The following is a 27,404-nucleotide window of genomic DNA, read 5'->3' on the forward strand; positions in this document are numbered from 1 at the left end:
TATGGGTATGGGTGTTTTTGTCGCTTGCAATTTAGGCTCAATTTGGGAGGAGTATAAATATAAATATGTAGTGTAAATCCTTATATTTATACTGTACGATTGATACAGAATTTGGCAATAAGGGTTGGTCAAGTTCAGAAACATATATTTTTCTTCTAAATGCTTCTCCATCCTTCATGTCAACAGCCACTTCTTTGGACTCTGGAATTTTTGTTAAAAACATTGATCAGTGAGATTCGGATGTGGGTATATCCGAATCTGGCCTGGTAATGTTGAGAGTTGATCTGAAGATCTGATGGGATCTCATAAATATGGATTTGAATTTGAATATAATGAAGAAGTTGGATATTTGGATTTTATCCTATTCAGTTTAATTTTTTAAATTAATAAACTATTAAAAGAAAATTAAAATATAACAATTTAAACAAAGAAAAACAAAAAATACAAATATCTTTTCAACTATTTTCATCATATATATATATATATATATATATATATAGTGGATCTTATCTTCTCTGATCGGATAGAGAGTGACCCAAATCCGATCTGATTTCTGTTCGGATCCTATTATCCAATCCAAAGATCCGAATTCGATAAAATAGGATCGGGTTCAGATCATGATTCAGTCTGTTTGCACCCTTACTAATTGATTCCATACATAGAAATCTCAAGCTACCTAGTTTTCTATTGTCAACCTACCTAATTCATGTTTTTATTTCTTGCCAGCTGTCAAATTTTGTTCTATTTAATGCATCATTTTTTTCTCTTGAGTTCAATATAAATCTTAACTAATTAGTTTATTTGGTGAGAATGAATCATGGCAAGTTAGGTTGTATTTGGTACCATTGTTGTTTGTACATAAAACATTTTTTAGTTGATCAATAGAAATTGCCATTCAATTGTTATGACTATTTATGTTAAATGTTTGACTATGATATAAAAAAGATATGATATCTGAAAAACGTCTGACCAATCAATTGGAATCAATAGTGAATTAGGTGCTATTTATCAAAATTCATGGATGATTTTAATTGGTCAAAACACTTTTCATATCATAGATTTTCCCTATGTTTAAAATAGGCATACCTTAAAATTCTATGTATACTTTCTATGAATGAAATTATAATAATAATTTTCTGAAAGGGACGATACACTCACCCGGGTTAAAACTTAAAAGTTTTGTGAAATTATAATAATACCCTCTATGTATCATGACCCGACGGTATAACAAGCAACAACAATGTAATTTTGAATTGTAAAAATTTTAAACTAATCTGATGGCGTTCTGTTACACATGTGATGGATATCTGACGGTATAATAAACAAAAATATGTGTTCATTGTTCAAAGAATTACTAAGATGTTTTAACAGAGAGATATTATAGCAGATTTATTAATGTTTAAACCTACTAAAATGCTCAAACTCTCTATAATTTATGTTCCCAAGACTCTAAAAATAGATACACTATTATAATAATTGATACTTCGAACTGTGTCTAAAGGTCCATTTGATTCATTATCGGAATCAGAATTAGACTCAAAATCTGTTGAAATTAGAATTAGAATCAAAATGATCTATTTCTTCAGCCCGTTTACTCCACATGAGAATTGCAATCAGTTGGAATATATCTTATTCCAAAGAGATGGGAGAAAATGGTCATTCTCTCAAATAGGAGATGTCATTCCATCAAGAATGAGAACCAGATTCTAATTCTGCCCAACCAAACAGTTGAACCATTCTTACTCTCATTCCAGACCCCTAAAAGAGGTAAGTTTTAAGTAACTAGTAATTAAGCACATGCATTGCACGTGAGAATTTTTTTTCATATTAATTACTTAAAATTTGGATATTTCATAGTTAATATAGAAGTTGAAAATTAACAAAAGTAACAATATGATAAAAAATAAATTTAAACATTTATTATTCAATTATGACATCATGCATTTCTTTGAAAAATTGGATCGTTGACACACTATCTAGCTAAGAAAATAGCATTGCTTTTGGATTAGTTTTAAATTAGAAAAAATTATAGTTGGAGCCGGTTGTACATTTAAAATTAGGCTACAAGTTGGTCCATAATACAACAAAACTCTAACAACTGAGTCTACATTTCAAGTTATAAAAACCCTTGCCATGTCATCGGAGGGTTATGTGGCTATTGCCAACATGGGACTCTTAATCCACATTAAACACAACAAAAAATTTATACTAAAATTGTATTTAATGTTGGGTGATTGGAAAACAAAAAAAAAAAAAGGTTTTTAGTCTCTCTCTCTCTCTCCCCCTCGCACTCTGTCACTCAGTCATTTTTATCTGCTCAATGGCTATGTGATTTGAAAATAAATAAAAATGGTATTCGGTTTCTGTATTTACATTATTTATATCAATTTCTCTCATTCTCTCTCTCTCTCTCTCTCTCTCTCTCTCTATCTATCTATCTATCGTTCTCCCTCAACCTCTTTCATTCTCTTTCTTGGTTGATCTCTCATTCCCCATAATTCTTATCGTTCTCCCTCAGTTTCTCTCCCTCTCCCTCTCCCTCTCTCATTTTTTTTTTCTTACACACTTCTATGGTATTAATCAGATCGTATAAAAGAACATTACACCAACTTGGTATGGTTAAAAAAATTATTACACCAATTTAATAAAAATTCACAAGAAACTCTTGGCTATGAAATTTACACCAATTAGATAATGATAAAGATTGAGGGAGAATGAGATATTGATTGAGAGGGAGAGTGAGGGAAAGAATGAGAAAGATTAAGAGAGAACAATAAAGAGAGGGGTTTTGATGATTTGATTACAGACCGAAGCTGAGAGAGTGGGAAAGACAAAGGGAGCGAGAGATTGAGAGATGACTGTGAGAGTGAGAGAGAAGGGAGGGAGATCAAGAGATAGAGGAAGTGGAAGAGAAACTAAAAACCTATTTTCGATATAGTTTTTTTTATTTTGTCCAACATGGAATAAGAATCCCATGTTGGCAACGACCACATAAGCCTCTAATGACATGACGGGGGTTTTTATAATTTGAAATATAGAACTGGTTGTTAGAGTTTTGTTGGTTTCTAGACCAACTTGCAACTTAACTTTAAATGTACAACCGACTTTGGCTATAATTTTCCCTTTAAATTATATATTTCATTTATATTATATAAAATATTTTTTATTTATCACACTTAATTTTGTTTGTCTATGGTATCATTTTACTCAAACCACTAACCCACCATCTAAAAATAAAAATTGTTTTTGATGAGGGGTGATTTGGCCCGACCTAGTAAGTGAAGGACATGTGGACACGACCTGCCAACAGGACGACAACTCAACAAGGAGAGCCTTATAGTAGTTAGGGAGCTCGAGTGTTCAGGCATCTTGGTACCAAAGCCACTTCGCTACCCAAGTAACGAAGTGACACATAATCAACTTTAGAAGCTTCTCAACAGACTCTGAACCTCCTAGGATCACGCCGCGTAACAACAGGCCTTGTCCTCTCCCCACCTGGATCGGAAGGTAATAATAAGCTTCATTGATTGATACACTACTCTCCTTCTAAAGCGGAACGGATCCCAACTATGCGGGTCAAGGATCCCGGAGCCGTTTCGTGAGACCCACGACAACTCAACTATATAAGGGCATCGACCCCCAAGACCCATGTACGTACAATTATTTGTTCACTAGCAATCTAGCACTCAAGAATTCAGTTTGCATCCCTAATACAATACTAACTTAAGCATCGGAGCAACCTCGTCGGGTTAGCCACCCCAGGTTCTTTGATCTTCTATCTTGCAACTTGGTCTAGCTCGCCACGCAAGTAAGGTCTAGGTCATCTTCTAGCTAGGAGCATCCAGATCACGCACAATTAGTTTTATTTCTAGGTTGACATTAAATTTTGTATTACATTTCCATCATTGATAAAATTATTTCATTTGTATAAAACTTATTTTTGTTCAATATAATGAATGTAAAATATTAGAGATGTACCCAATATTTTATTTGTTATAAATATATAACATTAGATATGTGCCAAAAATTTTCTCTATCTTTTTTTTTATGATTCTTTGTATTTTCTATTATTAAAAATTTTATTATTTGACTATGACATCATTTAATTTCTATGTAGATTTTGAATTTGGCATTCCATTTTCATCATTAATAAAAATACTTCTTACATTTCATAGTTATTTATTTTAATTTTTTATTATTTAATTATGACATTATTTATTAATCCATTTGACCCCAAATTGTCAAATTGCTTGCTCACCACCGGAAGGGAAGAAAATGGTTTGTTTTCAAATTACTTTTCAAAATATTTATTTTTATACTATTACAATTAATATTGTGGATTTAATTACAAGAATTTAATGATGAGAAAAATATATCTTAAATATATGGTTTAATGAGAGAGAATAGGAAAATATTTTTATTTCCAATTGGTTTTAAATTTTATATTATATTTTCATAATTACTAAAAGCATTACTTATTTATCATACTTATTATTTTTTAATATGTATGCTAAAAATGTTTCCATTTTTTTAATTTCTATTTTTTTCATTTTTTAATTTTATTATTTAATCGTGGCAACATGGATTAACCCATTTGACCCAAAATGATTTAATTTCTTACCACCACTTAGATGGAAAAACTATTTTTTCTAGGTAGATTTTAAAAGTATATAAGTGTTTATGTTATTGGAATTAATAATTTATTAAGTATGGATTTAATTAATAGAACTTAATGATGAGAAAAAATAAAAATGACTTAAATATATGATTCAATGAACATGAATGCAAGTTAATAACTTAAATATTGGATTTAATGAGAGAGAAATGAATTAATTGAATATCTTTAAATTACCTCTTTTAAACCCATTTAATATCAAGAATCGATTATCCTATTTGCCCTCATTTTTTATCATTAAACTTAAATATAGAGGGGTAAATGTTGTCCTTAAAAAATTCAAGAAATATTCTTGAGGTCATTTGTAGTTTTTAAAGTAGTATAGATATAGATTTTGTGGTTCCCTAAAAAGGCTCATCTTTCATTTCAAAGAAAGTAGACAGAAAATATGAGAGACTAACATAATGACCTACATGTCAGGGGTCCATGGATCCTAGGGTTGAGAGTTTGGCGATCACTCAACTGGTACAATTATGGAGTGAAAGGAATTTTATGTGGTTATTCCTTCTGATATTTTGTGGCTGTGCTTTCTTAGAATGAAAGATAAAAACAAGAAGAGAAAAACAGATTCTGCCTATAAACCAAAACTCTTCAGGCTTAGTTTGGAATGAGTATAAATGCAAATTTGTAGAGTACAAATACATACAAAATAATACAAAATACAAGGGTTTACACTCTACAAATTTGCATTTATACTCCTTCCAAACTGAGCCTCAGGGTTCTAAAAAGGAGGTCCGGATCAACTGCACTTGGCGGATCAATTATGAAGGTAGAAAGGGAACTTTATAAAGCTTCATATGATGCACCTGCTCGTACCAAAAAAAAAAAAAAAACAGATGATATTAAGCCTATACAATTTCATGTTTCTAAATTGTAGCAAAAAAAAATCAGGCTTTTAATTTGTAAAAAGTTTTTAAGTCATTTTTCTATAGGTTGTGTTTGGTTTGAAAGAAAAGGTAGGGAAAGGAAGGGAAAGGTAGGAAAATCTATACAAAGTTTAAATATGTTTTCCTTCCTTTCCTTACCTTTTTTCTTCAAACCAAACATAGCTTAAATGTTTCGATGTTGAGCATGAATAAATCGGTTTGGCATGGGGCTGCATCATGACCCATTAACATCCTTAGCGGTGCATCTTGGATGGATTGGATCTGGTTGGAGTCAAGGTTCAAAGTATCGTTACGTATCGGCCCGCATTGGCCGATGCGTATCGTTCCGAGACCCTTCCGATATGCCCCTACAGTGGGTGCATCAGAGGTCTAACCGGTTTAAGGGATGAAGGGGTCCTAGACCGGCTCCACTGAATCAGTTTTGAAAAAAAAATTAAAAATAAATAAAAAAAAAACAAGTATCGAAACACCTGATACACCCTTACCGACGTATCAGACGTATGGATATTTTGAACCTTGGTTGGAGTCAACCCAGGGCCAACCCTAAGACAAACTTCGGGCTCAGGATACCCCATTTTATCAACGCCCAAATTCACCCTACCTATAACCCAAATTCAAAGTTGGACGGAATGAACGCTAAGAGCCAATGACTATGATTTTAGAAACTGGGCCCAACTCCCAAGTCAAATCAGATCCAAATTTGATAGGACCTACACTTTTCTGTTAATGTGTCTGCATGCATAAATTGTTTGGCCTTCTGCACGACTGCACCCATGGGTGCACTGGACGAGTGAATCCACGAATCACGTTTCATCACGTCGATCATGGGAAGGACGCATAATGTCAACACGGGTTCAGCGGTTCAACCGACCTTAAATCGGCCACTAAATGACAAAAGGTAAATAAAAGGAAGCCCAAATCACATTTTGCATTTCCCCTTATGTTTTTCTTCCCTTCACCGAACCCTACCCATACACCGGCGATCATACCACGGCGAGTGACTCGAGCCAACGGCCATCGATGGCAGCAGCGGGAGCTCCGGCGGTACGTTTATTATTATTATTACAGGGGGCTTCTTATATCAACAAAAACCACCCACCTAGGTTCTGGGTTGTCGCAATAAACACTGACCAGCTTTAAATATCGACACATGGCAGTTGTGCTCCCAACACCTGCAATCGTGATTTGCTTTTACAAGTTTGAATACTTCGTCCTTTAACAGACAACTAAGCACGAGGTGCAGACTATCAATCTATAGCTTGAGATATTATAACTGTTCGATTTAACCGAGAAAAGGGCAGAAGACAAGGTTGTCCTCAAATGATGAGTGTGCTGCAGAAAGGAGTTTGGGTGATTTACCCAAATACTATCATTTTGGCCGGTAGAAGAGCAAATGATTTGGAGTTAAAATATGTAACAAAAACTTGAGGAATGTCGTATGAGGTATCTGAAAACTCGTATGTAATTTCGAGCAATATCAATGCTCATTTGTCAAACTAACTGGATTTTTTTTTTTTTTGAAAAAACAATTTCACTCTGAATCATTGAATTGCATTTCCAGAGAAAATGATTTGTTTCATGCCCTCTTCTACATTGACAAAAACACAGACCAAGGGAGAAATTTCTTAATTTAAAGATTTAATTCATTGGTTTCGTAACTAATTCCACAACTAAATATACTCTTTTTTTTTTTCATTTTCCCATTATAACCCAACTGATGAACTGGTTATATGGTTACTGTAATCAGGATCCCTCTACGTTCAGAACAATTTCCTGTTTGAACAATAGAAACCAAGGGTCCCATTACCCAAGATAAAGGGGGACATATGATTTTCCTTTGAGAAGAACTGATAAATGTTGCTAGCAGATTTGCCGATTTAACTCCTTGTATTTCCAATTTTACTTGTATCAACTATGAACTTAAGTTTAATTAGCTCTGTCTCTTTTTTCCTTCTCAAGTGCCCTCCTCTAGCTTGGCCTTCACAGAGATCTGAGATCTTCATTGTATGAACTAAAGAATGTATCAGGCAGATCGATCTCATAGAACCTTCATATCGGCGGAGTCAACCCATGCAATTAGATATCTCGACTGAGTATGGTCATTGTGGTATGGTCGTCAGTGGTTGTCTAGGTGGGTGATTTCTGTTGACACAAGAAGCCCCTTGTAAAAAGAAGAAAAAGGAGGAGAAAGAGGCGACCAGAAATGTACCACTGGAGCTCTCGCTGTCGCCACCAATAGCCGCTGGTTCAGGTCACTCACTATGGTATGATCGTCAGTGTGTGGGTAGGGTTCCGTGGAGGGAGGAAAAGTATCCAAGGGAAATGCAAAATGTGGTTCGGGCTTCCTTTTCTTCATTTTGTGGCTGGTTGAACTATCAAACCGATGTTAACGGGTGTTTGACCGTTAACGTTATGTCCTTCCCATGGTGCACACAACACGGACTCAAATTGTTTCTCCTTTCGGTACCAGGCTGTGTTTGGAATCAATGTAAAACATCATCGGTGTAAATATACACCAATAGCGTTTTATACTAAACCATGAAAATGACTTGCTTTTTGAAAATAGCGATGGATGGAAGAATGTAAAGTTTTACATCGATAAAATTGATGTAATTTTTACATTGATTATCGATGTAAAACTTTAAAACTGGTGAGATTTTACATTGATTATCAACATAAAACTCCAATTCATCCAAACATACATAAAACTGAACTGAGTAAAATTTTACATCGAAGATAATTACACGCTCATTCCAAACGCCTACATTGATTTACATTGCTTCCAAATTCAGCCTAAAAGATCAACATGAATTACACAAATTAATGAAATGACTACAGGCCCTAAAAAATACCCATTGAGTATTAATCAGTCCAAGCCAAAACTCAGTTTTCTAAATAACTGTCAGCGCATTTAGAAGCTGGAGAGTGGAGGGTGGCAAAATCTATTCATTGCGTTTCTGCAAACACTCGAGACTCAAAACTGACAAGGAAAAAGATGTATCGCTTCCTTTATCATACACGGCACGCAATGCTTCCTGCCAATTCTGTGAGGCTACATTTACACTGAATATGAGCTACATTATCATTTATCAATTACAACAACAATGAGCATTTTAATGGGGACCCTGCAAATTAAACAGCTCCCCATACAAGAGAGATCACATGCTAGAACAGTTCGAACTCCAGATGCCCTACTGTAGACTTGAACTCCAAACGTTTACTCTCCTGGGAAAGCATAAATGGAACTCCGAGATCACAAAACTTTGGCAGCTCCGGTGGGATGGCACACCGTATTAATGCCCAGTTCAGGCCCTCAAAGAATGGATGTTGCTTAATCTCTGCCGCCCCTCTCTCTGACCCCAACCGATTCTCTGGATCCTTTACCAACAGCCCTCTGATCAGATCTTTTGCCTGAAAACTGACCATTGGGCTTTCAGGAAACTTGAGGCTCTGTATTACCACATTCGCTAAAGTCTCCTCGTTTCCCAGGCCCTTGAAGGGTGTTTTACCAAATAAGAGCTCGTACAGAAAGATCCCAAATGTCCACCAATCCACAGCACTCCCATGACCCTCTCCTTTGATGATCTCAGGAGCTAAGTACTCATGGGTCCCAACGAAGGAGTTGGACCGCGCAGTGGTTGGCTCTGCCACAAGCTGTGGCAGAGGGCTCACCTGTGCTGCTAAGTCGGATTTTAGTTTCCGGGTCTTCGCTGTAGCAGATATAAGCCTCGGTGAAAAGCATGAAACCTGCGCCCAGGATGGCTGGAGACAGAAAGGATCTATACAAGGGGATTCTGCACATGGACCTGAAAAGTTTTTTGTGGGCTCCATGATTGATGACGAGGATGTAAGAAGAGTAGGATTCACTGCACATCTCAATGACAAATCGAAATCTGAGAGCATGATATGACCATCTTCTCGAACCAGAATGTTTTCTGGTTTAAGATCTCGGTATATAACCCCAAGCATGTGTAGATACTCCAATGCAAGGAGAACTTCGGCAACATAGAACCTGCAGAAATCATCAAGGAGAATTAGCTTTGAAGGAGAGATTATCAAAACACAATTATAGAATAAATTACCAGAATAGCAGAAAAGAGTTTGTCATGGCTAATCATTCATGAGAGAAGCATGCATGAATTCCTTTTCTTAATTAAATCATTTTTTGCTTCCTTCATTTAATTTCACCAGCATGTGCAGTGCTAGCACTCCAGCAAACTTGATTTATGAAACCTTTTAAGGAAAATTTCACTAAAGATAAAAATAAAAAGGGAAACAGGATCTGATGATTAAAAACACCAAAGAAATGGAACAGAAATGTCAGAAAACTCCTACAGATCCAAAGCCATGAGAAAGACTCTAAAGACAAGCACCAAAGAAACCTAATTAGCACTCTAAACGAAATACAAAAATGGGGAAAAAACAAACCACCAGCTTCAACAAAAAAATGCCATTACACAGATTCTAAGAATAGCATTCACACCCATAGGAAATTTTGAATAAAGAAAAACAGAACTTACATCTTAAAACAGCCAAAGCCACTTGCCTTCCTGACCTTCAAACATAACTCAAACCCTTCTCAACTTTCAACCCTGCACAACTCTAACAACAAACCCACAACCATCATTACTTCCAGAAAGCATCATGTCCTTTTACCCATTATATCACAAGTTCACATACTCCAAGATGTTAGATTGATTCTATTTTTTATTGTTTGTTTCAGAACCTTTAACTTTCTCTCTTTATTCTAATTCCAAAAAATGCTTTTCTTGCAAACTTTTCACCACCTAAAAAAGAACAGCCCCAGCTTCTTGCCAACTAGAACTTCTTTTTCAACCACCAATTTTAAATCCACCTTTTAAATAACTTGAGAAACTTCATCCAGAGGGAGAACATTTTCAGCATCTTTTTGTTCTGCTGCATGCTCGCAGCCTTTCACAACGGAATTCTTAATATTGACCCCAGGAACCAAAATATCTCCTGAAACACTAGTTTTTCCTAGATAAATCCTTGTCCAGCTCACAGCAATTCACTAATCCTACCTTAAAGCTTAACCCTTAATACCCTTCAGATATTACCAACTCTACCATCCCTTTGCAGTCCAAGCAAATAAATAAATAAAAATCTTCTTGAACTTCACTCCATCACCCAGGTGATTGATTAATACAACGAAGTTGCCCTTAAATCCCCTTTAAGAGCACAAAAGAAAACTCCCCATGTCTAAATCATATGACAGGCATAATCTTCTATTTGCAGTCTCTGAACCAAATACCTTGAATTTTTGAAAAAGAAGGATTTGATGTGGCTTTCGAGAAAAGAAATGTCATTCCTTTACAGATATAACTCAACATTTTAAGGTAAGGATGAAGAAGAAACAATCACAAGAATCAAGGAATTAAAGTATACTACATTGGTCATTAAAAGCATCAAAGACCTCTAGATAATGGATTGAAGAGACACCATCAACTTTATGCTACCAAGCGCCCACAAAACCTGGATGTGAAAAGATATTTAGTATGGTTCTCTAAACTTCCATAAACACCAAAATGTGACACTGAAAAGAAAACCCTTGGGGAATACAAAATTACAACTTTTGTCATAAGAAAAAAATGCACTCATTAAGATAATGGTTTAACCTTGATGGGCCTTAATCAATTCTTCTAGACCATCTCAGCTTTGATGAAAATTGCATACACTGTGACTATTGAAAGCCCAAAAGGTGCTTCCATCTGAATTTAGGAAGACTCTGTCCATGCCCTTCAACCTAGGGTTCCCAAGGGGTATTCGACCAAATTGTAACCTCATAAACCAAGAAAAGTTCTGTTATAGGAGGAAAACAGGGGGAGAATAGAAGTTTCCAAATTACACTAAATTCATCAAAGCCTTTAAAAACAGGATTCGATGAAGCCTTATCCCAACTATATGGAGCGGGTAACTGAAGTTCCTAATTCATACAAATTAAGAATATAATTCCAAGATTTCAAAATTTTAGCAGGGGAAGAGGTACCTTGGCACTTAGATTTCTAGTTAGAGAAGCTAGAGATATGGCTGCCAACCTGAATGCCACATTCAGGTGGACACCAAGATCAGCCAATTCTGATTCCCTAACTAAATTAGGAGTCACAAGGTGTTGATTGTAGATTTCACATCTCTTCAATTGAACAGGGGTAGTCAGCATGGTAGCTGCTCTTCTTTGTATCTGGCTATTCAAATTTCTGGATGACATGTAATTTCACCTTATAGCAAAAACACACCTTTTTTCTGTTGCTTATAAAAAAAGTTTAAAAAATTCAAGTTTTTTAGGGAAAGAAAATTCCAAATTCATCCATATTGCAAGAGCTACAGACAAAAAATGGAGTACTTGTACACAATAGCCACCTAAATAATTAAAACATGATGTGCACATGTTATCATGTATGTACATTATTTTATTCAATATAGCTAGAGACTGAAAAGTAAATTAAAAATGCCAGGTGCGGAAGTTCAACTCCAAATAACTACCTGGCTGCTGGTTCAGAGAAAGTCCTGGTTGGTTGCCTCTGTCGAAGAACATGCAGATCCCCGCCTGGACAATACTCCATAACTAAGCATGAGAGTTTATCTGTTGTAAAATGAGAATACAAAGTAGGTAGAAAAGGATGATCTAGCATTTGCAATATTTCTCTTTCAGTTTGAGCTCTGGGCATCTTCTTCCTGCTCTCCAGAAACTCGTTATCCATAACCTTCAAAGCAAATAGGCAGTTTGTACCAATTAGCTCAGCAAGATAAACTGTCCCAATATCCCCACAACCAAGCCTCTTATGCAGCTTGAAGTGCCTTAACCCTAAGCTCCCATACTGCATCTGAACATGGCGGATGGCCTCCCATCTAATGTCTTTTGACATGTGAGGCCTATTGCCTACACAACTAGAACCACTCAAATTGCTCTCATCACTGATGCTGGTGCTACTACTGTACTCACCAATGCTACTTTTTGAGCTTTGAGAGAATTCCCCCTTCCCTCTTGACCTTGAGTTCTCATTATCTTCTGCACCACCAATTCTGTTTCTGTTACGGCTATTTGAACTTAAACCTGGTTTCTTTGCACTAAAGTCAATGTTACCCGAACTGACTTCAATGCTGACACTGGTACTGCTGGATACTGGAGAAGCAGATTCTTTGCTTGCATTCTTCTGAGCAGAATTTTGAGTCCTGCAAACCAATTTACCTGTACTAGGACCCATGTCACTATCAAATTCATTGCATGTCCCAGATGTGCTGGATGCAACAGCTGTAACTTGTTTCCCTTTCTTCCTAACAACGTTCCTATTCCTGAAGACTGGGTTGATGACTAAACGTGGACTGGTGCTATTGGAGTTGCTTATTTTACTCCCAGCACTAGAACTAGATAAAGAAGAATCTGGTTTTTGTTTGTCCTTCTGCCTCAGCTCTGGTGTTGACAATTTGCTACCAACCTCTTTTGAGACAGGAAGAATCTCATACAATGCTGAAACTTTATTACCAGTATTAGAGATAGATAAAGGTAATGTTTTTACCTTTTCTTTCTGATCCATCTCTTTCTTTGAAGTTCTATCTCCAACTTCCATTGGTTCAGGAACAGTCTCATCTTGGGCCAATATTTGTCTCACTGTTACTTTTGTCGTGGTTGCAACAACAGATCGAGGTGAACCATGTGCAGTTTTGTCCAATGCTTTTGTCCTCAGCTTTTGCAGCAGTTCAGTTACCTTCTCAGAGGAATGCGATGCACTTTTCTCTGGTACAAGAGAAATTTCTACCAAACTCCCTTTTCCTTCATCCAAGGGAAAACCAGATTCACAAGCCTCAACTACAACTGCTCTGTACAACTTCTTGATAGTTCCAGCTTCAGAAGTCACAGATGCTGGGTTAGTTAACCGCTTCATAGCAGCCAATTCTGCTTTCTGAGAAAGGCATAAGCCCCTTAGTGCTTGTTTCAAAGACACAGGCTCTGATATTCCAATTCCCGATGCTCTAGTCACACCAACTTTAACTGGTTTTTTTAAGGCATTCCTATGTGAAGGACCTGTACCTTTTTGAAGTGACAGACCCAAACCCTTTGATGAGGCTCTAAGGTCAATTGCCTCAAAAATTCGATTAAGATCATCCTCCACAGAATAATTGCACCTACTATTCAACATGGGTTTATTTCCAGCGTTTTCATTGATTATCAATCCAGAGCTTGATGGGTTACCTCCTCTGGAGCATTGAACAAAATCTGGCTCTTCTACAGATTCAACAATTTCGCAAGTACCAGGAGACAGAGCCATCAGTCGAGGTGACTCCATCAGGACAAAGTAAAGGAACACCAAAACTGTGGATTATAGTCTTGCAACTTCATACTAGCCCATCTCTAATGAAGCTCTTTGAAGATAAGGGAGCACCGAAGTCGAAAAACAAAATGCATTTGTCCTCAGGTTGTCTTCAATCATACCGAATCCAGGATCTGAAAGGCCCTTGCAGTTTTAACTCAGTACATACCATGCAAAGCCTGTCAATGATCAACCGACTAACATAAGCATAAAAATCCAATCTTTTATTAAACAGCAGAGGCATTTCATTTTGTAAACACAAGTTTTAGTAGTGACCCGAGATTCACTAATACGTTAAAAAACAATTACATTCTTAACACGAATCAGCATCCGGTAAAGCTCCCAAGCTGAGCTAATTCGAATGTAAGATTCAATCAAAACTAAAATCCAGAAACCAGCATCTAAATACAAACTAGAGAGAAACGCAGAGCTAAAATAAGAACAATTGTCATTTGTTTTCCAGGAAAAACCGTGAATATGAAGCAAAATGAGACAATCTGTTTCCAGTTGACTTCAAATGCAAAGGATTTCACCCACCGTGCAACAAATTACAGAAAATAATTTTAGTACTACTAGTAAGCTGATGATAAAGCTCGAACTTGGCCACCAATGCATGCAAAACACTTACAACTCCTATAGATCGACTCAAGCCAAAGAGTTGAAAAACCACAAAGATTACGATTTCAAAAGACAAAGCAACAAAACAAAAAACAGGAAAAAAAACCACGGCAGCGACATCAGCGGCAGCCTCGTGATAACCCACGCTACATGAATAAGAACAACTTGATAGAACTCAAAAAACTTAAAAATCAACCGAGGAAATAATAACAGACAGAAAATGATAGCCAAGTTCGATAAACACCAAAAGAATACGAGAAGCTCAGACCGGAAAAAGAAAACCCAAAGCTAACGAGTTTAGACAGAAAAATGTTTAACAGTAGATCAAGAAAACAAAAACAAAAAAAAAAGAGAGAGAAAAGGAAGAATAGAAGAAGAAGAAGAAGAAATAAGGAAAGAAAGCAGCAGCCTACCTGAAACGAGTTCAAAACCACCGATTTACGCTGAATCCAAATCGATTATCTGCCCAGAAAAACAAGAGGAGAAAAATGTAGATAAAAGAAGAATGAGAAAAACCAAAATGCTGCGAGAGGCACAGAAAAGTAGGATGGAAATCTAGGATTTGAAGGAGGGATGGTGACGAGAGAGAGAGAGATGATGAAGCTGGAGTTGGAATCAACAAAAAAAAAAAAAGGTCAGGGCACGAGAAGAAGGTTGAGAGAGAGAGAGAGAGAAACAAAAGCGGTGAAAAATCGCACTTCACGAGAATTTTCACTTCCTACCTTCTCTTTTCCCTTGAGCAAGAAATAGAAATGGCGGAAAAAAATACAAAATCATTAATAATAAATATATATTTAATAATTAATAAAAATAAAAAGAGGGAAAATGGAGCCCTTCTGTTTGTTTGGCTTTGCTTGTCCAACGGCTGATGAGTTTGGTACGTACCCTTGCTTTGAGTGATTATTACGATTCTACCTGTCCATAATTATGACTTCCCACTTCCCAGACATTTGTGGTAGTGATAGTGGTCTAGTCACGATATGCCACGTCAGCAAGATGTATTGGACTCGTATATTTGTAGATGATGTGCTGTAGCATGATTGATGCTCTATATGATGTCGAACCAGATCCTCTACGCATAAAACACGTGTCAATCGATGGGTTGGGTAGGCCTAAATTTTAGGGTGAGTATGGAATAAGTTCCACCTCAAGATGGGCCAGGCCCACCAATTTCTTCCACAATCCACATGGAGAAATGACACGACCATTTTAGACTGTCGTTCACATCCAGAACTTTTTGAATTGGATACCATACACGCCACTAACGCCAGAGATTGTTTGGACGGTGTTAGGTTGAAGTTTTAGCTTTTCAAGTTAAAAAAATTGACCTAAAAGGACATATCTTGGACATATGGAAATGGGGCTGGACATATAGCGTGGGGAGGGGAACATATGGGGCCATTTTGGTCACCCAACCATGTTGCGACTTGCGATACTGTTTATCAAAAAATAGAAAACCGTTTTGTTTGATAGCATCTGAAATGACTGAATATAAGTTGAATGGGGTTTAATTACTATACCTTCCTTCAAATATTTTATTATAGAAGTAGCCTATTCGATGTGATTTTGTCAAAATCCCCTATATGATTAGATTGATCATGTTCCTTATAAAGGATATTAGATTGATCCTGGGCCAGCTTTATATTTAAGTAGTCTTATATTTGTTTTTTTCACAAATTAAAAAATATATATAAAGTTTAGAGGATTGAGAAAGTTGTGACATCCAATAAAATCCGAGTCCAAACCTAAAAAGTTCTAATCTGTAGGCATTACTGCCTTACTGGTTTTATATTCGGGTTTGAGTGGAGTCATAGATAGGATTCATAACTAGTCCATTCTATACAATCCCTTGGAACATATTAAAGCCATGTTCATTTTACGTACTAATTTTAGAGTTAAAGAGGTTTAAGATTTAGTATTAGGGTTTAGGAATTTAAGGTTTAGATCTAAAAATTAGGAGGTGGTATGATGCATGTCATCTAGTGCCCTAGGAGTCAAGTATTTCTCCAATCTCTTTATCTTTTTCTTTTTTCTTTTTTTGTAAATGTAGGAATGGCAACGGAGTGGGTTCTGAAAGGGTTGTCTAAATTCTAGACCCTGCCCACCTCCCTAAACCTCTCAACTCATACCCACCCAAAAACCTATAGCGGGGTGGATTTTGAGAATCTAAACCCTACCTTCACATGAAAATGCAAAACCCTCCCCACATTCAAGGGTAGGGGCAAATTGGATTTAGAATTTGCATCTAATTTCTTTTCATATATAAGCAATAAATAATTAAAACAAAACAAATAAACAAAATTTCCAACAAAATGCAGGTCGGAAAGGATAATATTTAGCCTAATATCGTACCCTATCTATACTCGTATGGGTTATGGGTTATAGAATCCTAAAACTCATACCCACCCTAAAATCCATCATTCAAGCAAAAAAAACACACATTATTGGGTAGGATAGGGGCGAATACCCCGGATAGGATAGAAATTGCTATCCTGACTTAAATGCATTAATATTGATTGGATTCAAATATAAATTGATTCACTTTTACTCGATTGACTTTCTTACAAAGTATAGAAGTTTTCAATCCATTATTAATAACATAGGCATGACTGGACGACCTGCCACCCCCCATTAGGGGTTTTTGGGTCCATTTAGTCCATGAGCCATTAGCCCCCCTCTCCCAATAATAAGGAACCTAGTAATGGATCCAAGTGAACCATTTTGTTGTTGTTGTTATGAGAGATGACTATTAACCACCCTCTTTCCTCCGTATAATATAAATTGTTTGGAAATGATAAAATATAAAAACCTGAAGACGAGCACTCAAAACCAAATAGACCAAAATGACCCAAAATCGTGAAGCTTTTATTCTTGGACCTCTTACAGCTTTCTAAACTATTCTGAAGTTGCATTATCAAAGTATTACACTTTTCATATAATCTTTAATCTTTAAAGACATACGTCTTTTGATTTGCTGGACTGTCGAAATATCTACTTAAACTTGCAAATAACACCTTAGGCTGTATTTGATTGCGATGCAAATAAGTTTGTACTGATGCGAAATTGTGATAGTGCAAATAATTTTAGTGTAAATTTTAACATATTCTTGTTTCAAATTTTACCTTATTTTATTTGATTTCATTATAAATGAAATAAATTATGATAAAAAGTAGAATAAAGTAAACCCAAAATAAAATTAAAAGAGAATTTTCATTTTGTTTTCATTTGCACTCCTATACATTTGTATTAGTACAAATAAAATTGCACTTCAATCAAACACAACCTTAATAATTGGACTCTCTTCCCACATGATACAACAGCTGCCCATTGGTAATGAAAATTCTATGATACCAGAAAGGCGGCATGGTACCAGCACAGTTTTAACTAATCAAAGACCCCCCCCCCCCAATTTTTATAAATGTATCATATCTTTCCAATATCATGATTGAACCCCTTTAGAAATATCTCTCTCTATCATAGACAAGAGATATTCCCAATACATAGTACTATAGTAGTAGGAGATCCGGAGTTTGAACGAGATGAGGCCCACTGACCATACCACAAAGAATAAGCAACTACACATATTTGACCCCACTTCAACTGTGGGATGAACGCCATGCAACCAATTCATCTACACCGTGGGGTCACTAATAATGCCACTTCATGTATCATTTAACGTCCCGAGTACCCCAACACATTATCCCATGATTCAAACACAGACTTAATTTTGCTTATGTAATTCAAGTAAATTTTCTTAGGCTTAATTTGAAAGGCTAGCATGCAAACCTTGTATTTTATATTATTTTGTATGTATATCTTTTAAAATTGAGCTAAATTACTCGGTGAACATTTGTGATTTTATATCATTTCATTTGTTTTACATTCAATATATTCTCCCAAGTACATAAAAAAAACATGTCATATATTGGATACAAATTTTGTTTTCATTTGGTTTTACATCTGTTTGTTTGTAACTATGTTTTGCACTCTTATATATATGAAAATTGTGCTTCTTGCCTAGGGAGGGGGGATTTTTGCAAATTGTGGCTTCGGTTTTGGTTTTAACAATTAGAAATTTGATTGAAAAATCAAGTTAATCGAATTTGTCTATATAATATATAATGTAATATTATAATGAAATTCGATTTTAACTGAATTTAAAACTTTGGTTTCAATCATTTTAAATTTTCTACTGATGCTATATGATCTAGGCACTACTAGCTGGCTGTGACCTGGCTTCTAACTGGAAAGAACGACACCTGAGAGGAAGGAGAAAGTGAAAGGTTTCCGAGGAGTTATCCCAATGGGAACACTCCGATGGCTAAATTAGAACTGGGGAAAAAATCTCAGAAAGAGTAGAAAGTAAGAATGCCCAAAGTGTTTAAGCTTCAATACCCTTTCTTTGTACGAGTTAGAGTTCTTTTATGTTGGAGCCTGGTCATACCTGGCATAACCGCACCACCCTTGCTGTTACTGCTAGGGCAGGTGTGGCAGGCGTAGGTGGCTGCCACAAACTGTCATCGCAAAGTACGAGCTTGACAGACGTGTCATGCTTTCCAGAGGAGGCAAGCAGAATGCTGCCTGGCGAGGGATCAGAGCCCCGCCACCAGATCCGGTGGGTACGAATGTCAGACAGGGCTCCCCACAGCCTACCGAGCTACCGCGCACCGGATCGTCTGGGGCAAGTTTGTCCCTGTACCGAGGTGCCGAGGTGCCTGCACTGGGGGGAGGGAGGACGATGCTGCCCCAAGGTGCTCAGGACACTTAGCTATGAGCCAGGGTGCTTCCTCTTTGGGAAATGAGAGCTCCGGGCCCCTTAGGGGGAGTCGGGCCCCTGGGAGAGCTCGGGTCCTTCCACACTTGGTAGAAGTCAAAATTGGCCAGGCGTCAATCCCCGGTGAGTTGCTTAACTTGCCGAGTGGCCGGCGTTGGACTCGGCGTGTCTCTCCCATCGAGTTGCGATCGTACTGTCAGGCTGAGTTGTTCACTGGGCCAGGTCATATACATGTGTCCTCGGGCTACGAGGTCGGGCCAAATCACCCTTTATCACCTATAATTCAGTTTCAGTTCAACTTTCATTTATTTTAATTTTGTTTTTAAAAAATCCAATTTATTTGGTTCAATATTTAACCAAATAAACTGAATGCTTACCCCACCCAAGTTACGACCCTAATTTACACTCACTAATATTGTAAATTTTGCATCTCAAAAACTAATGTAGAATTTGCACCACTTTCTCCCTACACCAATTCTCTGGAACCACCACAGCATGTTACTTCTTATCTCACTTTCAAACAAATAACCATCTTCTTACCTCAATTCTCTTTCATATAAATATTGTATTCTTACCGATTGGTAGGTATTTACTTTTTATTTTACTTCTCACAAACAAAAGAAAGTCAAACATAACTTAAACTTAGCCTATTCGCACGCATTTACACCAATGAAAAAAAGTGCATCAGAACAAACTCCTCAAAAGCAATCTCAAAGGTTTCTCTCCCCATCTTCTATAATTCTATTCATAGAAAAAATAATGTTTCAAAATGCCTTAACACATGTGCAAAATATCGATTTTTATAGATAAAATAAAAAATTTGAACTTATAATTTACCAAAAACCAACAATACAAAATGGGGTATATTGCTACGGTAGGGATCTGCTACCATCTCCCTACACTCCCACCGGACCACGCCACTGCATCCGTACATTGCGAACATCTTCCTTGTGATGTGCGGCTAATGGCTTGTTGGGACAGTGTTGAAAGTATTTGTTGAGAGTTTGTTACATATATTGTGGCATCGAATATATTGCAAACCCTGTGGGTCCCTTACCTGATGAATAATATAGATTGACCACAAAATTCCTATATACGGGCATCCCATCGATAGGTAAATCGGTAGACCTCACATACACCTTCAAATTTTGATAAATACCTTCTAATTATTTATTACTGATTGATTACAAGTTTGTTCCATATGATAATGGAATAAGCAACATCTATAAAACAAAACATATTTCAATTTCACTGCCAAAAGAATAAAAAAAAAAGAAAAAAAAACAAATACTAGAGATTCAATCACAGTGGCCTCACATGATATATATGTCATGTTGTAAGTTGGAGTGAAATTTACTTGGCACCTACATTCACGAGTTGAGATCTGTTCCCCATAATGTCTCACAGCACATCTTCACCGTGTATGGGAACATCTCCCGATGATATACTAATCATTATCGAGAAGTATTTTCAATACAAAGCGGAGATATACTGTGTGATGTTGTCTGAACTCCATTCACTTTATATTGCCATGAATGCTTTTTGAATCAATGTATTCTTATCAGAAAGGACTTCTTCCACTTGCGTTCATCATATAACTCCAAACATTGTGGACCCTTTTATTTTGTTGTCCATACATTGCATGTGTCTCAAAACAATTACAAATAAAATGTGATTTTGTACCTTTAACAATGAATGGAGGGACAGTGTTTATAGAAAGTACTTATCACAGAATAGTTTTGAGTTTTTTTCAGGCCTGCGAATCCGGTTATTCGATTTCAACTGCATCAAATTCATATCGAAGCTTAGGCCCATAAAAATTAGCAAATTTCCAGTTCAACCGGTACCAACTTGTACCCTAAATCTAAAATAGGGCTATCAATGAACTAAATCAAAATTTCTGTAGGGTTTTGATCTGCATCATGTCTTCAATTATAATTGGATTCTAATACATACTTTTCTCATAATATACTTGTAATGCTAGCACAGTATGGTGTCCAAATGTGTTAATTTAACAAATAAAGTTTATTGTCAAATTACAAGTGGGAGGTACATCTATCAATCATAATTGGGTGGGTTCTGTGTCTATTATTACAAGATATATAGGGTCTTGTTCGGAATTGATTTTGCAAATTTATTATAGAGTTTGGGACCAGGTCCACATGACTAGACCAGACCCAATCTAAGATAGCACTAATTTTGTGCAATGAGGAAAACGAAGACTATTATAAAAAGAGACCAATTAATTACATTGTATTATTAAATATTTGTTACACGTATTATAAAAAAATGTCATATTGTCAATTTTTTTATTGATTCATATTTTATAAAATATACTTAATATGAAAACTTTAACAATGTTAAAAATATCAACTATAACTTATTTTAGCACTGATTCACGTTTTTTCTTCAAGGTTATTGTGTAAAAATTAAAAAAAAAAGAAAAGAAAAGAAAAGGGGGATGACTTGTTTTTTATTTTAATGTTAGACCAGTTCCTATCATGAGATCAAATCAACCCCCCACACCACATCCCCGCCTTATATTAAGAATATCTGCTGATCATAATATCAAAAATAATAATGTCATCATTGAAAGATGTTTCTAATACATAATGGGATGTGCTTTTGTGAGGGGCAAACTGTGGGGCGGGGGGCTGATTTAGACTCCCCTATCATGTTACCCGTCCAAGAATGCCTGAGGTTACTCTACTGAAAAGAGAAAAGCACAATTCCCAATCTATGTTTGAACTTGATGCTAGTGAGTGGCCAAGGAGGACCAATAGGTCGTCCCCTAAACTTTGTTCTTTACCATCCGTTGCATTGAAAGCAAGATTTTTTTCGCCCCAAACTTTGTTCGAATTCGATAAGAGATATATCTAATTCTATTCGGTTTGATAATAATTTTTACTGATCTGAATCCATTAATAATCCGGTTGATTTTATAAAACCTGAGTCGAATTCGATCCATTAATTTTAAGGATACCCGATTTGATCCGATGGTTAACTCTTGAGATTTTTTAGCTACGTATAAATAAATAAAGGTCTTTTTTTTCATCAAGTACACAGCCCTATTTTATGCTATTTTATGCTAAAACCTGCCATTACCTATGAACAAGAAATCCTAAAAATTATTAAAAAATTAATCACAAGAAAGATGGAATAAACGGCAACTTCTCAGATGCCGGTGCTGACAGTGAAAGAGGGCGATGCCACCAGTGATGGAATAACAGAACCGGCAACTGGTCAACCGCAGGCCTGCAGAGGAACTGAGGATGGCTGTTAGCATTGAATGACCGAAGAGGAAGAGGAAGACTAAAGTCTGAAGGGGATTCAATCCTGTTCGTTCATGTTTAGGTTAGAGATTTAGGGCTTTATGACTTGTAAGCCAAATTACAATTATGTAGATAATAAAATTATAAATTTTCAAATACATAAAGCCCTAAATATACATAAAGAGTATACTTGTCTTAATATATATATATATATTAGCGGATCGGATCGGTCGATATTCAAATTGACCCATTAAATAAGTGGACCAGCTTTTCCAATCCGATCCGGTTTGTTAGAATCAGTAGAAGTATTCAAATCAGTCTCTTAACGGATCAGTATCGGATTCAGATCGGATCGGATCCAACTAAGATTACAAATGGACATAGCCCACATAAGAAGCAAGACTTATCATCTAAATTGAGTGACAATGACAATTAAACTTCTTTTAAGGAAAAGATATCTGATAATTACAAAACAATCCCATTTTTATTTTTCATGTCGGATAATCAATTTATTCACTAAAAAAAGAATAAAAAAAAAAATTCATACATATCTAATATTTGTCTATAATTTAATATGAACCATAAAAATTAAATTCAAATATCATATATCATATATGATTAATACTTATTTATATAATTTTTAATTTCAACAATTCTCACTGTGGATAATGCATGCGATGCTAGTAGGCTTAATGAAAGATAATTTATGTAATTCAGTGTAAAACTAGGAATGGCAACGGGGCGGGGTGGGGACGAGGAGCCTCTCCCCATCCCCGTCTCCACAAAAATCCTCATCCCTATCCCTGTTAACAGGGACAAGGTTATCCCCATCCCCATCCCCACGGGCATCCTCATTCCCCATAATTTTTTATAATGTTAATAATTTTATTTTTTTATTTTAAAAATAAAAATAAAATAATTAAAATTTACAATTTACTAAAAAATATTCAAACATATTCAACTATATTTTTAAAACATTAATATATAGACGTATATGTACATATATATACATATATATTAGTGGGGATCCCACGGGTAGAGGGGGAAGAATCATCCCCATCCCTGATACAGAAATCGAGGAAATGGAAAAAACCGTCATCCCTATGTAAAACAAAGTACATTTTTTTAATGTAACGGATCTGCAACCTATGTGCCGGACAACATTATTATTTAATATGTTAAGTGAATATAGTGAATTAGTGATAGATTACATGAAGAAGATATGGAGATGGATAAAACAAATTAATATTAAATGCATTAATCAAACATAAAACATATATCTATCGAACCAATTAATAAATTACTCTAAAATAACCATCACTCTCCCGCTCTATCCGGCTGTTGTCCACTTGGTGAGCGATATATAGTTTCCTCCCCCATGTCTAGATGTTCTGATGTCCACCACCCACTGAGGACGATTTCATAATTTTATTTTATGACACGTGTACTTGCACGTATCACCCAACTGATATTTATAATATTATTAGGGCGGATATTATTCTAATTTAGATATGCCACTATGGCTTCAAATATTGATACTCTCCGAACTCTGGATACATAAAAATTGCAAAAGTTGTACGTATTACATAATTTTGAATAGTGGGTAACTGGGTACTCTATTTTTTTAATTAATTTTTAAATCTATTAAAAAGCTTTAAATCCTGATATTAATTTAGTGTTTCAGTGGCTCCGGAAACTGATATACTTTCAAACATGCAAACCACCAATAGTGTCATGAGCTTTATGAACATTTTCCCAGATTCAATGTATCCAGTTTGTATGTTTTGGAAATTGGTCCATTACGAGGTGAAAAGCAAGCTGTTTTACACTAGGCTAGCTGGTTTTCTATGATAGCATCTATGTTTCATTTAAAGAAAAAAAATGCATCTTCAAACTGCTCTTTCAAATAAAATTTTAGGGGTTTTTGTAGTTAAGTCCACTTCCAGCGTGGAGTTATGATTTTTAGGGTTGGACTGAATTCTCTCTATGAATTGGTGTCAAATTCATGGACACGATACAGTTTATATGGGGGTTAATAGTAGGTTAAGAGGGGGCTGCAATTTCAGATTTTTGAGATGGATTGTAGTTCATTTATCCCAATTTTTTTTAAGGTGGGCTAAATCCTCTCTTGTTCTTTTTAAATTTTATTTTGAAAAAAAAAATTGCTGTGGCATGTGGGCCATAATCTAGAAACTATAAGACATCATCGGGAGATGTTCCCAATATAAGGTTTGGATGTATCCTGGGGTACTCTGATTTGAACTCCATTAATAGTAACTCTTGTTTTTCTGCTTTGGGATGTGAAAATAAAATTGAGCTAATAAGTGTTTTTAGAATTGGATGAGAATTACTTTGGAAGATAAAACACTTTTAAGCCTCAAAGGAGAAAGCATAAAATTGGGGTGTTGTATTTTTGAGCCTTAAAAGCTTATATCACATCTTATCCAAACACAACCTAAATTTGCCACTTTTTCGATGATGAGAAATGATTCCATATATATAGAAACCTCTAGCTAGCTAGTTTTCTATTGTCAACCTACCTAATTCATGTTTTTATTTCTTGCCAACTGTCAAACTTTGCCCTATTTAATGTATCCTTTTTTCTTGTGTGCAATTGAAATTTTCTCCTTGGGAGCTCATGGAGCGTTAATGAATCTCAACTAATATAGCAGTCTTGATCTCGACGGTTCAATATAAATCTTAACTAATTATGCTTATCTGGTGAGAATGAATGTTCACAAGTTAGGTTGTATTTGGTATCATTGTTGTTTCTATATTGTACGTTTTGGATTGATCAATATAAATTGACATACAATTATCATTTGAGACTACTTGAAATAGGCATACCTTCAAAATTGCATGTATAAGAGGCTGTTTCTAAAAACATCAAATTGGTCTAGCTGAAATTCTCACACATTTGAAGTGACTATACATCAAATTGGTGTTTTTGTTTTTACTCCGGGGTAAGATTTAATCATTCTAATTTAAGTATCTCTCACATGTGATTGACAATACATATCTTTCAACATTTGTATCAATCAATCCTAAACCTTTTAGGTAGAAACAACGATCATACCAAACACAACCTTAGTGTTTCATGAGAAGAGACCGTTACAACAATTGCATTTCTTGGGAGGACTAGACTCACTCCCAGAGTTTATAGAAATACATTACGAAAGCGAGAGAATATCGACCATTTGTGTGGAAGCCTTACAGGATATCTTTATCAGACATTATTTCATTGAATTATTATTTGATAAAAAATATTTGGATTAGGGAAGATTATTGAAGACCCTACCCAGATGGGCCGGCCTGCAAATTTCTCGGCCCAAACCTGCATCAAGCCATAGGCAATGCTGGTTGAGCCCGGCCTGGAAATTATATAATATATAACAAATACTACAGCGTAGCCACCAAAACTAGCTGTATAATAAAACCAGCCGTAATCCTAAACCCCACAGTTTTTAGAGATGATAGACTCAATTTTAGCTTTATGTAGTCAACAAAAAAAAAAAGAAAAACTGCATTTTAGTATTATATTAATATATATAAAAATAAAATTTAATGGTTGATATAACTTTAAATAAAATGGATTAACCAAATGGGATTCATGAAAACGACCCCATAGAGTTGAAATAAGGCATGGATGATGATGCTAAACATAAATTTTTGGATATTTTGTAATTTAATTATTAAATTAATTCAAAGTTTCCTTTAAAAAAATACAAATACCATTAATTCTTATGTGCAGGTCGAGCCAAATATATATTATCAGGCAGATGCAGACAGGGCCAGGCCTAGGGTCCCAGGCAGGGCTAAAAGAGTCCGGATTTCCTGACCACGAGAACCCTGCCCACATTTATCGCAGACACACAAGGAGAACATCTGTTTCTCTGCATAGTATTATGCAAGGGGAGATATTCCCAATTCACGGGGGGGTAGTGTATTATGGGTAGGCGTGGGCAGGATTCTCATGGGTAGGAGATCCGGAGTCAGCCTAAAAAGCTATTTATACTATGTAAAACACTGAATCCCTAGATTGGATATTTAACGTTACAGTATCATTACTAGTGTTTTTTTCTTTTTCCTTCCAAGTGGTAGCCAATCAGGTGTTATTAATCAAAATTCGTAGTTAGGTTTTGATGGGTCAAAACTCTTCCCATCTCTTAAAGCAAAAAAAAAAAAAAAATCTTCCCATTGCATCGTACATTTTCCTTTCTTGAAACGTTTTTTTGGTAAATTATAAAACCTCCCCACAGACTTCTAACAATCATAAATATCTCCCCTCATGTTTCACTTTAACACAAACCTCCCCTGAACTTTTGGAAAACTCAACACAAACCTCCCTTCCATCAATGACCTAGATGAAAAACATCCCAGTTTCAGGTTCCACCGATGCATTATTTTTTTCAAAATACCCATTTTACCCTTTTATTTTATATGAAAACTGACAAAAATAACCCTAAAAGAAACTTTACTTTCTCCTCTTTCAATCTCCCACCCCAGAACTCCATGAACTCAAGAACAGAATGAAGCATTCAGCCACCGTAAACTTCATTGTAACAGAAAGTGTGCTCAAGGATGAGAATAGTGGTATTTGGAGTCTAATCTGTCCAGCCAACTGTTCCATTTTGCCACATTGGGACATGGGTGACTCCGAGGAAGGAAATGCTCTTGTCTTTTGATGAAAAAGATTTAGCCCGACCTCACAGTTATGTGACATGTGGCAAAAGCAACAGCTCGACACAAAAGCAAGCCTAAGGCGCGAACACCAAGGGGAGAAACCAACGGACCGAACTCCCTACTAGGGGCCCAAACTCATCCTTGGCCCCAAACCAGAGTAATCCAAAC

At 35.9% G+C, this 27,404-nt stretch overlaps 1 protein-coding gene and 2 long non-coding RNA genes across 3 annotated transcripts; 1 reads left to right on the plus strand and 2 right to left on the minus strand.

Moving 5' to 3' along the window:
- Positions 1–6,525: 6,525 nt before the first annotated feature.
- LOC148847340 (uncharacterized) lies at positions 6,526–7,097 on the plus strand. The gene is made up of 2 exons (XR_016101446.1): positions 6,526–6,606; positions 6,720–7,097. It is a non-coding gene; the product is annotated as an uncharacterized LOC148847340 (long non-coding RNA).
- A 1,391-nt stretch (positions 7,098–8,488) lies between these two features.
- On the minus strand, positions 8,489–15,250 carry LOC148847341 (serine/threonine-protein kinase D6PK-like). Its single transcript, XM_088949922.1, has 3 exons — positions 14,921–15,250; positions 12,064–14,068; positions 8,489–9,574 (listed from the first exon to the last, which is right to left on the minus strand). Exons 2-3 carry the CDS (start codon positions 13,863–13,865, stop codon positions 8,728–8,730), a joined length of 2,649 nt encoding a protein of 882 aa, XP_088806048.1. The 5' UTR covers positions 13,866–14,068; positions 14,921–15,250; the 3' UTR covers positions 8,489–8,727.
- LOC148847342 (uncharacterized) lies at positions 10,861–12,057 on the minus strand. Its single transcript, XR_016100789.1, has 2 exons — positions 11,199–12,057; positions 10,861–11,055 (listed from the first exon to the last, which is right to left on the minus strand). It is a non-coding gene; the product is annotated as an uncharacterized LOC148847342 (long non-coding RNA).
- Positions 15,251–27,404: the final 12,154 nt, after the last annotated feature.

Source organism: Nelumbo lutea, chromosome 6 (assembly GCF_056320005.1).
Source record: "Nelumbo lutea isolate HS-2025 chromosome 6, American lotus-T2T, whole genome shotgun sequence".
Classification (NCBI taxonomy): domain Eukaryota; kingdom Viridiplantae; phylum Streptophyta; class Magnoliopsida; order Proteales; family Nelumbonaceae; genus Nelumbo; species Nelumbo lutea.

Coding starts and splice junctions, on each gene's coding strand:
- LOC148847341 (XM_088949922.1), bottom strand. CDS start 13,865: ATGGAGTCACCTCGACTGATGGCTCTGTCTCCTGGTACTTGCGAAATT. Junction 9,575..12,063: donor TTCTCTGAACCAGCAGCCAG/GTAGTTATTTGG, acceptor TGATTTCTGCAG/GTTCTATGTTGCCGAAGTTC.